The sequence below is a fragment of the Lissotriton helveticus genome, chromosome 9 (assembly GCF_964261635.1).
Source record: "Lissotriton helveticus chromosome 9, aLisHel1.1, whole genome shotgun sequence".
Lineage (NCBI taxonomy): Eukaryota > Metazoa > Chordata > Amphibia > Caudata > Salamandridae > Lissotriton > Lissotriton helveticus.
In genome coordinates, this window is record NC_136070.1 from 97,392,695 (window position 1) to 97,406,292 (window position 13,598).

The 13,598-nt window shown below is 47.0% G+C and overlaps 1 protein-coding gene across 6 annotated transcripts in view; it reads right to left on the reverse strand.

The window, feature by feature from the left end:
- MTA1 (metastasis associated 1) overlaps nt 1-13,598 on the reverse strand; it is a 761,697-nt gene that overhangs the window by 464,248 nt on the left and 283,851 nt on the right. For all 6 annotated transcript variants that reach the window (XM_078659566.1, XM_078659564.1, XM_078659562.1 and 3 more), the window contains exon 6: nt 12,946-13,063. In XM_078659566.1, the coding sequence (XP_078515692.1) occupies nt 12,946-13,063 (118 nt within the window). The remainder of the gene's footprint in view (nt 1-12,945; nt 13,064-13,598) is intronic.

Consider the following 13,598-nt stretch of genomic DNA (forward strand, 5'->3'; position numbering starts at 1 on the left):
AGATCGCCGCCTAGTGTTGGGTCCGGATGATTGCACTTTGTTGTCCTAGAAGAGTCTTCGAAGTATCACGAGATAGGTGACTCCTCCCCTGGACTACAGTGCGCATGGGCATCCTCTCCATGCTCAGATTGTTTTTCGCCATTGTGGCAGAGATGGAGATAGGAAAGACAGAGATGCCCATGCTAGAGATAATGCTGCAGCTGCGACAGGCGCCGGGGAGGAGGGTGGGCGATATGAATGTCAGCAGCCCTACATGCCAAGAACAGATGCATACTGGTAAGTAGCATATTCCGTTCGAGGCATGTGGGCTGCTGAATTCATATCTGTGCATAGACTGAATAGCAGTATCTCCTCTAGCGGTGGCCACCTGTGCCAGCTGCAGCAGTTTGGAAAAGAGTTTTGAGGACAGCCTGGCCTACAGCAGCTTGCTGTTTTGCTTGCACATCTACACAGTAGTGTTTAGTGAAAGTGTGTATGGTGGACCATGTGGCTGCCTTACAGATGTCTTCGAGAGGAGTATTCCCTAGGAAAGCCATGGATGCCCCCATTTTCCGTGTAGAGTGCGCTCTAGGGGGGACTGTGTGTGTTTAGCTTTTAGATAACATATTTGAATGCATTTAACTATCCATCTGGCTATCCCTGACTTTGAAATAGGATTTCCTTTGTGTTGTGGTGCAAAAGCAACAAACAGCTGTTTTGTTTTCCTAAAGGATTTAGTTCTGTCCACATAGTAAAGTAGAGCTCTTTTAACGTCTAGTGTGTGCAGGGCTCTCTCAGCTACTGACTGTGAATTCTGAAAGAATACTGGCAGTTCAATTGCTTGATTGATATGGAAATTGGATACGACTTTAGGCATGAATTTAGGGTTTGTTCTAAGAACTACCCTGTTAGCATGTACCTGCATGAAGGGTTCTTGAATTGTTAGTGCTTGCAATTCGCTCACTCTCCTGAGTGAGGTGATGGCAAGTAAGAATGCAACCTTCCACGTTAGGAATTGCAATTCGCATGAGTGTAGAGGTTCGAAAGGAGGCCCCATGAGTCTGGTAAGCACTATATTTAGATTTCAGACTGGGGAGGAGGGTGTTTTGGAGGGATCACCCTTTTTAAGCCCTCCATAAATGCTTTAATTGCTGGTACCCTGAACAGTGAAAGGTGTTGCCTGTTCTGAAGGTATGCTGCTATAGCAGCTAGGTGTAGTCGTATGGAAGAGTATGCTAAGTTACATCTTTGTAAATGCAGCAGGTAGCATATAATGTTTTGTATGGAAGCGTCTAATGGGTTGATTTGGTTATTGTTGCAGTAAATAACAAATCTCTACCATTTTGCTGTATAGCACGCTCGTGTGGTTGGTTTTCTTGCCTCCCTAATGATGTTCATGTAGTCTGGGGGAAAGTTAAGGTATCCGAACTCTAAGACCTCAGGAGCCAGATCGCTAGGTTCATCTGATTGGGATCTGGGTGTGTTATTTCTCCATGGTTCTGAGTTAAAAGATGTGGAGCAAGGCACAGTTTTTGATGAGGAACTACTGAAAGTTCTAGGAACGTTGTGTACCATGGTTGTCTCGCCCATGTGGAAGCAACTAGGATTAGGGTGAGTGAGTGTTGTCGCAGTTTGTGTGCCACCAGCGGGATAAACGGTGCTGGGGGAAAAGCGTACGCAAATCTGCCTGACCAGTTCATCCATATCGCATTGCCCAGTGACAACGGATGTGGGAATCTGGCGGCAAAGTACTCGCATTTGGAGTTTTCTTTTGTGGCAAAGAGGTCTACCTCTGGGTGACCCCATTCCTCGAAGAATGGCTCGAGAACTTGGGGGTGAATCTCCTATTCGTGTATTTGTTGGCTGTGCCTGCTGAGCAGGTCGGCAAGTTGATTGTCCTTCCCTGGGAGGTGTTCTGCTAGGAGAAAGATGTTCTTTTGAATTGCCCACTTCCATATGCTCTGCGCCAGATGGGACAGCTGTGGAGAGTGAGTTCCTCCCTGTTTCTGGATATAGTACATTGCGGTCATGTTGTCCGTCCGGATCAACACCGTCTTGTTGTACACGTATTTCTGAAAGGCTTTTAGGGCTAGGAAGATCGCTAACAACTCTAGTTGGTTGATATGCAGCCTTCTTTGTTTGTTTGTCCAGAGCCCTTGCACTGTGTACTGAAGGAGATGGGCTCCCCAGCCCGTCAGTGATGCGTCCGCTGTTAGTACTAGTTGTGGAACCGGCTCTTGGAACAGCCGCCCCGTGAAAGGTTTTGTGGGTTCCACCACTGCAGAGATTTGTGTGCGCGACTGTCCACCAATACTAGGTCTTTTAGTTGTCCACAAGCCTGGTTCCATTGCCGTGCTAGGCATTCCTGTAACGGGCGCATTTGAAGTCTGGCATGGGGGACAATGAATATGCAGGAGGCCATCATGCCTATGAGCTGCATGAAAACTTGGGCTGGCAGGGAGTGCTGTGGCATGAATTTGCAGATGAGTATCTGCATGCTGGCTATCCTTGCTGTGTTTGGGTAAGCCTTTGCCACTGAGGTGTTTATAGTGGCTCCCAGGTATTGCTGTATGTGGGAAGGTTGCAGATGCGATTTTGTGTAGTTGATTGAAAAGCCTAGGCTGTGTAGCAACTGGATTGTGTGGGACGTGTGTGCTGCACACTCTTGGTACGATTTTGCTTGTATTAGCCAATCGTCCAGATAAGGGTACACATGGACGTGTTGCCTCCTGAGATGCGCTGCTACTGCCGCTAAGAATTTAGTAAACACTCTTGGAGCCGTGGTAACCCCGAAGGGCAAAACCTTGAATTGGTAGTGTTGCCCTTCTATTGTGAACCTGAGGTATTTTCTGTGGGCTGGATGGATGGGTATGTGGAAGTACGCATCCTTGAGGTCCAGTGTTGCTAGGAAGTCTCCTTGCTGTAGCAGCGGGAGCACTTGTTGTAGAGTGATCATATGGAAGTGCTCCGATAGTATGTATTGATTTAGGGGCCAGAGGTCCAAAATTGGTCTGAGATAAACGTCCTTCTTTGGAATAAGGAAGTATAGGGCGTATACTCCTTTCCCTTGTTGGTGGAAAGGGACTTGCTCTATGGCCCCCTTTTCCAGCATGCTTTTCACCTCTTGTTGTAGTAGGTTGATGTGTTCTATGGACATAGGACGATGTCTGGGTGGTATGTTTGGTGGCGTAGAAGTCAGTTCTAGGCAATAACCAGACTGGATAATTTCTCTCACCCACCTGTCTGTGGTAATTGCGTGCCAGACAGGTAGGAACTGTTGTAGTCTGCCTCCGACTGGTGTTAAGTGGTCTGGAGGCAGCGAAATGAAGTCACTGTTTTGTGGTGGTGGAGGCCCTGGTGTTATTGCCTCCCCGCCCTCTTCCCTTATTACTGTTACCTCTGTAACCACCTCAGGTGGTGTTCTTTGTGACGGAACCTTGTGTGTTACCTTTGTAAGAGGCAGATGTTTGTGAAGCATTTCCTCGTGTATTTGCTCTGTATGAGGAGCGTCGAAAGGAGCCCCTATGTTGCAGAAATTGCAGTGCACCCATGGATTTTGCGGTTTCTTTGTCCTTTTTCATTTTGTCTAAGATGGTGTCTACCGCAGGACCAAATAGAAAATCTGGATTGACGGGTTGGTTTAGAATGGTGGACTGCACCTCATTCTTAAAACCTGAAACCCGCAGCCATGCGTGTCTGCGGAGGAGGACACTAGTATTAATGGACCTAGCTGCGGTGTCTGCAGCATCCAGCGCACATTTAATGGAGGCATTTGAAATGAATTTTCCCTCCTGAATGAGATCATTTGCTTGTGCTTTAAACGGCTCGGGCAAATGTTGCATAAGGCTTTCGAGCTGATCGTAGTGCGCCCTATCGCAACGAGCCAGTAGGGCTTGTGTGTTAGCAATGCTCCAAGAATTGGATGCTTGTGCCGCTTCTCTTTTGCCTGATGCTTCTAGAATTTTTGTCAGGGGGAGGTGCTTCCCCTGTTGTCTAAGAGTTGGCTCTTTTACGTGCGTTAGCAACCACCAGTGAGTCTAGCGGCAACTGGCCCTTGATGTAAGATGGGTCTGTAGGAGTCGATCTATACTTTTTTTTCTATTCTGGGATTGATTACCCGTGCCCTGGCTGTGTCCTTGAATATGTCAGGTGCAGGTTTTAGAACTCCCTTCAACATGGGAAGTGTTTTGACACTTTTCTCTGCAGTAGTGAAGGTGTCAAAGAGGAAGTGCTCTTCCACGGGGTCACTGTGCATGTCCGCATTGTGGAATTGTGCTGCCCTGTCTATGAGTTGGTTAAAGACTACTGTGTCATCAGTGGGAGATGGCTTAGTAGGATAAGTGGGCACATCAGGGATGGGATGTGTGTCATAAGGGTCTGTTGGCTCATCCCAAGGTTCCTCCTGGTCAGGATCTTGAGGAAAGTCATATAGGGGCTGTGGTTCATACCCTGTGTCCCCCTCTTCGTCCCCGTGGTGAGAAGGTGAGGTAGGTGCAAAGGGTGTGGATGGCATAATAGGTTGAAAAGGGATTGAGGGTCTTGTGGGTGAAGTGCCAAAGTCCTTTTTCTTCAGTGGGATAGGTGAATCAGGTTCAAAGTCCAAAGGTCTCTTTTTCCTATGCAGGATGGTAACTTTACCAGTCTCTGGGTTAATGTAAATTTTAGCTTGGTCGTCGGATGGATCTGGGTGGAATAGTTCTTCCTCTACAGTCCTGGGTTTAGTGTTGGACTTTTTCGGGTCGACAACACCTGGTTTTTCGATGACTTTTGGTGTTTTGCTGGGCTTTTTCGGCTCGGGCCCTGATTTCGGCTCGACGAGTGCTTTCAGGTCGACACGCTTTTTGTGCTCCGTAGGCTTATTTGAACGAGTGTCTTTCACCGGATCGATGTTTTTTTTGGATCGACCGGTGTCTTTGGAGCTGTTATCTTGGGGTCGACAGGTTTGTCCGGCTTCGATGGTTTCGGTATGGCACCGGATGCCGGGTCGACGGTTTTGGGAACCGCAGGCTTGGTCGGGTCGGCGACCTTCTTCGGTTCGGTGCCCTTCGGCTGCGTGCCCTTGTTCGGGTCGACCGATTTCTTGGGGTCGACGGCTTTTGGCTGAACAGCCTTTGTGGGGTCGACAGTCTTCTTTGGCTTGACGCTCTTTGGCTGTGCGGCCTTTTTTGGATCGACGCCCTTTGGGTCGGTGACCTTTTTTGGCTCTGGAACCTTCTTCGGGGCGATGGTACTAGGCCCTGGGGTTTCTCAAGGTTTCGGTTTCATTTTCGGAGCCAAGCCTGAAGGTGGGGCTGTCGAAAGTCTTTTATGATCTTGGCTAAGGCCTGTTGGCGATGCCTCGACCGGAGCCCTTGGTGACGGGTTAATTGGTGTCGGGGGGCAGTGTACTCACGATTTGGTCCGACGGGATCTCGTCGTCGGAGTAGTCCTCGACTGTGACGATCTCTAGGTCTGAGTCTTGAGCGTCCGGTAGGTCCTTGTCATCATCGAAGATGTTGTCCGGTTCCGGTGCCTGTCGCTGCATTTCTTGCCTAGCGACCCTTCGGATCCGTATGGTTTTCTTCGACCGGAACTGGGCGCAGGCCGGGCAGGTTTCTTCCCTATGGTCTGGGGAAAGGCACTTGTTGCATACTGGGTGTTTATCAGTATGGGGGAACTGGGAGTGGCATTGTGGGCACCTTTTAAAAGGGCTTCTTTCCATCGACGGTTGGCTCACGTGGCGTCGAAAAGGCCCAGCGGCCCGCATCGACGACCGATTGGAGATGGAAGTTTGTATCGAGTAGAGAGGTACCGAACGAGAACAATACCGTCGAAGTCGAAGGCCTTTTGGCCTTTAGAAAATTTTGTTTTCGATTCCGAGTTGGGGTATAGGAGTTTGCATCCGAACCCAATGGCGGAAAAATACAATCTGAGCATGGAGAGGATGCCCATGCGCAGTGTAGTCCATGGGAGGAGTCACCTATCTCGTGATACTTCAAAGACTCTTCGAGGACAACAAAGTGCAATCATCCGGACCCAACACTAGGCGGCGATCTATGCACAGATATGAATTCAGCAGCCCACATGCCTCGAACATTCTCTTTAAGACACTATGCCTAACCCACAATGCTTACTATGGCCTAGGCCCTGAGGCCATTAAAGCGATGTTCCAGCGCTACACCCAGACTAATCAGCTTAAGTCGGTAAGCAAGAATCTGCTAATAGTCCCGAGCTTTAAGAAGGTTAGATAGGGAGGCAGGGCTTTTTGCATTGTCGCTGCTAGGTTGTGGAACTTTCTCCCTGATGGTCTATCTGGACTGGTGTCACACTCTTTTCAACAAGGCCCTGAAAACCTGGCTCTTTACACAGACATCAGTAGGAGTATATTATTCGGTTTATATAACAGTCCTCTGCAGCGCCTTGATGCCCTTGGGCTAAGTTAGCGCTTTATAAATCAAATATTCATTTATTCATCCTCGACCCAAGGGGAATCCTGGTTCTAACCCCAGAAGCTCAAGAGCTCGGAGTACCAGACTCTTTGCGCCCAGTCCGGAGCCGCAAGAATGATTTGGGCCTGGTCGTGCTTGATCTTCAGCACTCTGGGTGGAAGTGGTACAGGCGGAAAGGCATACAGGAGGCTGCAACTCCACTTGCAACGAAAAGCGTTGCCTAGCGAGTGCCGCCTTGGAAATTCCAAAGCAAAGAACTGGTGACATTGCACATTCTCTTCAGTGGTGAATAGATCTAACCAAGGCACTCCCCACTGCTGAAAGAGACCTTGCATCACATCCTTTGTGATCCATCATGCACCGGCGACTGAGCTTGTCTGCCGTGGCGTTCAGGGAACCTGCCAAGTGTTGAACCACTAGAGACATTCCCTGATGTTCCAACCATATCCAAAGGGGAAGAGCCTCTTGACATAGGCTCCACGACCCCACTCCACCCTGTTTGTTGCAGTACCAAATAGCGGTAGTGTTGTCCGTGAACACCTGCACTATTCTTCCCTTGATGGAAGAGGCATCTGATCTCCGCCTCTCCCATGTGGCCGCTGTAAGAAACTGGCTCTACATATACTGCACCAAAGTGAGGTACAGTGTGTATAGAGTCCAAAGGTCTCCAAATGTTTGGCAGAGGTTAAAGTTAGATAGAACCTTACTCTCTAAAGTGGTAGCTTGGTCGAGCAGTAAGGCAGTATCAGAGGACAGTGTAAAGCATTTGATGTACACACTCAGTCAGCAAATGGTTTCACACACTCAAGAACTGAACTCTAGGCCAATGGTTTTGTATAAAAAAATATACTGCTTTATTTCTAGAACCAAGCAAGCCTGGTGCAGGTAAACATAAAAATACTTTCCAATAGTGAATTACTTGTATGAACACAGTTCAAAATAGCAGTGTAACATGTACTGGTTTTGGTTACAGTTTTAAGAAAGCAGTGTGCAACACATTGCAGGTACAGTACATTCAACTGAATGGGATTTTTAAGTAAAATGCAGTTATTTACTTTTCAGATTACTTTTGCTAACACAGGACTCGATCCTAGATTCAGCCCTGGGACATTTCCTGAAAACAGGTGAGTAAATGCTTTTTGGTTAAAGGTACGATTTTTTAGGAATATTATTGCATTTCAAAAGTTGACACATTTACTTTTGCACATAGAATCACCAATGTTATCCTATGGGCGGAAATTCACTTAGCAGGTAAGTTAGGTTATCGTTACTTTTTCTTACTCCTGCTCCTGGATTCAGCACTGGGATATTTCCTGAAAACAGTTGAGAAAATGCGTTTTGGGGTAATGGGCTGATTTTTAAGGAATATTTGTAGTTTTCAAAAGTCGGCACTTGGAAACTTTTTGGGAGAAAAAGTGTCAATGTCATCCTATGAGGAAAAATGAGTTATCGGTTTCAAGGTAAGTAAGCGGTCTTTTGAGTTAGGGTTCTGGGGTTAGACTCAGGGGTCTCCCAGGGTCAGTAATGCACTGTTGCATCCTCAGCGGCACTCGGGCGGCCGGGTGCAGAGTGTTGAGACCCAATGTTATTTTATAGAAGATAGGGGGGCTCCGGTTGGTGGCGGCTGGCAAGCAGGCCACAGGGTTGTGGGAGCAAAGCTCCTAGGGTTAAGCTCAGGGCAAGTTGGGGGACAAGTTAGCACAAAAGGGGCACCCTCACTGGCACTAGGGCAGCCGGGTGCAGGGTGCTGTTTTGAGGTCGGGTGCCCTGTTGATTTCAATGGGGATTCTTCGGGACAAAGAAACACTGCAGTCTCAGGGACGAGGATCTTCCAGGAGTGACCAGCACTTTGAGGGGTAAGTTGGGACGTAGAGGGATGGTTAGGCACCGCTGGTTTGGGCACACAAGGCCGTGGGGCGTCGGGTGGAGGAGTGCCTTTAAACGTCGGATTTTCGGACCCGCTCTGGTCGCGGTAGGGGTCCTCTGGATTGAGGCTGCAGGCGTTGTCTGGAGGCTTTAGGCAGGTCAAGGGTCACCGGATCTTGGGTCAGGATCGCCGGGGGGACCTCCATGTGTTGTTTGTTCACTCAAACAAGGGCCGGGCTCGGAGGGTGCAGAGTGTGTGCTGGATTCCCGGTTTCTGGCTGGCATCAGAAGCTGCAGTTTAAACATGTCTGGTGTTCACAGGAACAACAGCTTGGAAAGTGAATGCAGGCAGGTCCTCCGGGGTTTTTGAGGTTTCTGGCTGCTGGACATGCCGGGATTTCGCAGGAGCAGGTTCGAGGGGGACAGGCCTGTACGACTGGGGCCAAGTCAGTGGGCATCGTCCTCTTGTTAGCTCTGCACGGCTTCTCGTCCTTTTCTTGTTGTTGCTGGATCTGTGGAAGGAAGGTTCAGGGTGCCCCTAAATACTAAATTTAGGGGCATTACAGGTAGGTAAAGGTCAGGGACCAATGGGTCCCTTCCCTGGGGTGGGTACACCCCCTATTCTGCCACTCACCAGTGGGAGGGGGTAGGAGCCTCTCCCTGGTTGTCTGGGTACCCCCATCCTCAAGATAGCGGGGAATCGAGGTTGTGCTTCACCACGCCTCCCCCACCCTAGGGGTGGAGTTGGCAGAGGTGGGCACACCTCTCTTCCTCACTTTGTTTTTCCCACCGGGTCTCCCGCCCAAAGTGGGGGGTTGAACCAGTGGGGACCAGTTGCTGAGTATAGCGAGTGGTCTGGAGAGGCTCACAAATGCGGTATGCCTTTGAAGCTTCTCCTTCGTGAACCCTGCCCATCCTGGGGGAGGAGGCCTAGCACCATGTCCCAGGATGTGTATTGTTTCAGGCCCCCGAGAGTAGCAAACTCTCGATCCATGGGTCCAGAAACATGTCTGGGGTGGCAGCCTCGGCAGCCAGTCAGGTCACTGGGAGTTGGTAGAGTTTCAGGGGGCATCTCTAAGATGCCCTCTGTTGTGCATTTTACTTTAAATCCCACACTGGCATCAGTGTGGGTTTAATGTGCTGAGAAGTTTGATACCAAACTTCTCAGTCTTCAGTGCAGCCATTATGGTGCTGTGGAGTTCATGATGACAAACTTCCAGCACCATATACTCTTAATGGCAGCTCTGCACTTAGTGCCCAGGAATGGACCTGGGTACTGTAGGGGTACAGGGCTCATGCACCTGTATCCTCACTACTGGCATAGGGCACCCAGCTAGAGGGGTGACTGATATTGTGCCACCCTTAGAGGCCCTGTGCTCTGGCATACAAGTACTGTAGCCCTTAGGGGCCTTCTCTGGTCACAGTGCCCTGGGTACCTATGGTACCATTTACCAGTGGCTCGAGATGCTAATTGGGTTTAGGCTTCAATGCAGTTTTAGGGAAGGAACACAGGCCCTGGGTACCTGATTGGCAGGAGCCCAGGGCACACTCAGTCAAAGCACATCAGCAATTCAGCAAAAAGTGGGGGCATACCATGCAAGAAAGAGGGCACTTCCTCACAGCCGCCCCATCCTAGGAGTGACGCAGCCGTCACTACTGTGGAGTTGGGTTGCGGAAGGGAGAGGTATCTGCCATTGACCCAATCCTGGTTCGTGAGCCACCACTTAAACTGACTTGAAGCCCCCTCAGATCTGGACGGCATCGGAAAAATTCTCCTGATGCTGTGCCCACTGGAACTTCAGGTCCCACTGCAGAGCCCACATATGCCATCTGTCATGATCTACCAGCAGGACAGGAGGCCATGAGGCCCAGCAGCCTCTGGGTCATTCTCACTGAAACCTGGGATAGAGGAGGAAACATCGGTATCATAGCCCGAATATCCCAAACTCGCTGCTCTGGAGGATAAGTCCGAAACTGCGCTGTATCCAGAACTATTTCAATGAAAAGGAGCTTCTGAGAGGTAATCAGGTGGGACTTCGGCACTTTGATAGTGAACCCCAGCAAATGCAGGAGGTCCGCCATAGTCTGGCGGTGGGAGATGGCCACCTGGGTCGAGCCCACCTTTAGCAGCCAGTCATCGAGATATGGGGAGGCTGGAAACCCTGATCTGCACAGATGAGCTGCGACCACCGCCATCACTTTCGTGAACACCAGAGGGGCGTTGGTAAGGCCAAAGGGGAGCACAGTAAACTGAAAATGCTTGTGGCCTACCATGAATCGTAGATAACGCCGGTGGGCAGGCAGGACAGGGAAGTGAGAATAAGCGTCCTACAAGTCCAACACTACCATCCGGTCCCCAGGGTTGAGGGAAGACAAGACCTGAGCTAAGGTTAGCATTTTGAACTTCTCCTTGAGATCAAAAGCACGCAAAAGCGGAGTCTGGTTCTGCACAGAGACGGACATTCAACCTGGTCCAATTCATGAAGGGTTTGGCCTCCCGATTTTGGACCACATTTAGCCCATGGTTTGGAGTTGTGCTTGGGCCTCAGACAAGACAGCGATATTGTGGGGTCTAGGAGCAACATCTTGTTCTGACAAGACTGTTAGATTTTAAAGCTCGAATTTCTAAAAGCGGGGTTAAGGGAGACACATTCTTGAAATGGATGCAATATTACTTTGGAGATAAAGAAAATTTAGAGGAATGAAAATACGGATCCGCAAAAGGCAAGGGAAAAAAAACCAGACTAAAGTCAGTGCACCTGGCTGGCGCCTCAGATGAGTCCACGATGTCATATCTGGGGATGGATGCTGGAGTTGACTCAGCCATGATGCTACTTATCAGTGCCGTAGAGCTACTTGAGCTTATGTATCTAGTCTGGTATCTGTAGTAAATTCACAAGTTGAGTAATCTCCAGGTAGAAGTATTAATCAGAAAAACACATTACTTCAATTAAATGAAAATTAATTCAAGATGCATTGATGTTACATGTGAACGATCTCATAGTTTTACTTTCCAATCCTGAAAGTTCAGGCGCTCCAAACCATATACACTTATATGGTAGTGTACACACTCACATTATCAATTGAAATCTGACATGTTTTCATTTTTGTTTTTTTTTTAAACATTTTAAATTATGTTAATGGTATGAGATGTGCTAGCAGTGGTTACATACATTTCTAAATTAGAACTACAAAAGGAACAAGATGACGTATGTTCATTCATCTGACTACGGTGGTAAAGGAAGAACTGAACAAGGCTTAACCTTCCACTTGGGGGTGGAGGGGCGAGGGAGGTGGGGGAATTAATGCTTTAACCAGTGCCATCTTCGATAAGCTACAAAAATTCTCATTCAGTTATACAGGACTCTGGTGAGGAAGGTTTGGGCTGAAGTCTTTCCTATGTCTGCTTCCGTTTAATGTATGTGTCCGTAGGGTTCATGAAATGCAGTTTGTACCTAGTTTTTCTTTTGTTCAAAGGAGATGTGGGTTGTGTAATTGTTTACAGCCTTGATGAAGTTGCGGGATAACACCCCAAACGCAACGAAACACGTGTTGGCTGTTGAAAGCTGATTATGAAGTCCACAAGAATAAATCTTGGAAAAAAAGAGAACACAACGCATTTATGTTCATTTCACTGTGTGACATAATAATTTCTGTTTGCTGCTGTGAAAACTGGGAGACCATTTTTTTGATTTGACGTGTGCTGGGGAGTTAATTTATTTGTCAAAATAAGTTGTGGCTTGTTTCTGTGGAGGTGGTTGGTTCTCCACACCTTACAGGACCGTCCTAAAAGATAAGAAATAATTCTGTAAACTGGCTGTGTGAATCTACCTAGTGGCGCCCTGTACCTATACATGATACCACATTTCGAAACAATATACTTGTGTAATTGTTGATGGATTTGTTTTAAGTATTTCGATGCAGATACCATCTGACCCATAATTGTCGAGTTGGCTTAATAAGTCTAATTGTGAGGAATCTCAGTTTTAATTAATTCCTTTTAAAAGTTTTATAAATCATTCTTTGACTCAACTAGAGATTAACAGACAAAAAAAAAATCAAGCATTAGGTTGGAAAGTGTGCGAACAGATAAATGATCCAGCTAGTGATGCACAAATAAAACCATTACTACTGGAAACCTAATACGAAAACCACTTCCCCAACCTGTGAGGATTATTGTGAAGTACTTCACTTCAGGTTAAATCTAAAACCACACATTTACCCCAGGGAGAAATTAACTCTTGCTTTTCAGTTTCGAAGATCAGAATGAGGCAAAACCTGTCGAATCCGAATAAGTATACTAGATTTCTGAATATTCTTTCTCTTTCTTACCTTTTTCTCCCACATACATTCCTCCAGGCTATCCTTGGAGGAAACTGGAAAAGATGCTGGAAAAAATCCAGGATTGTGGAATTTTCTTGCAAGATTCCGAATCAGATGCAAACAGTATGCACCCACCAATTGGATTCAGCATGATTCAGCATTATGACATTAAAAACGGACGTACAATTCTACGATTCGTTAACTAGTCTCAAACCAGGCTTAATTGTTGTTCGAACTCCCAAGACTGCTAAACTAGTTCAACTGGTAATATACAGCATAACGCAACATGAAAACGACCATAGGCATTGATGTAGAGACTCAATACAGACACAGATCCCCCAAGTATTACCCTCATTTAGAAAATCGGTTATATCTGCCTGGTATTTGTTTCCAACTCGAATCTCTCCTTTATCAGCCAAGAGAGTCTTCTGCTGTGGATCATACACTAAAGAATAAAAGAAGAAATCCTGAAAAACAAAAAGAAAAACAAAACATATTAAAATGTACAGGATTACAAAATAATTGTTGCATTCCTTCGATGTTTGTCTGCAAATACACGTTACTACTATTCTCCTGGATAAAAAAAAGATTAGTATATAGTACGATTGAGCAAAATAAAATAATCCTACATTTGTATTTTCTCCTAAAATAATAAGAGCACAGAGCACCAATTTACATATTTAGTTTTACTGTCTACAAGTATGTCCTTTTAAATGTCTCGAAAGTAAATGATAAAAAATAAAAAAAGAATACTTTTCTTTTTAAGAAATGGATTGCTAAAACTATGTATTTATTTAGGCCTTGCCTCCAAAGAGAAAACATACAACTAGGTGGGACCATTTCCCACATTTTCTTGCAAGGCGTTGTGTGATAACCTGGCTTCACACTTTCCCTTACAAAATCATTATTTTCATCAAATATACTGTGCCAAGCCTTTCAAGCGAAAATGTGTAAAAGTGTATGGGAAACATACATTTGTGTAAGAAAAACTTGCTTAGAATC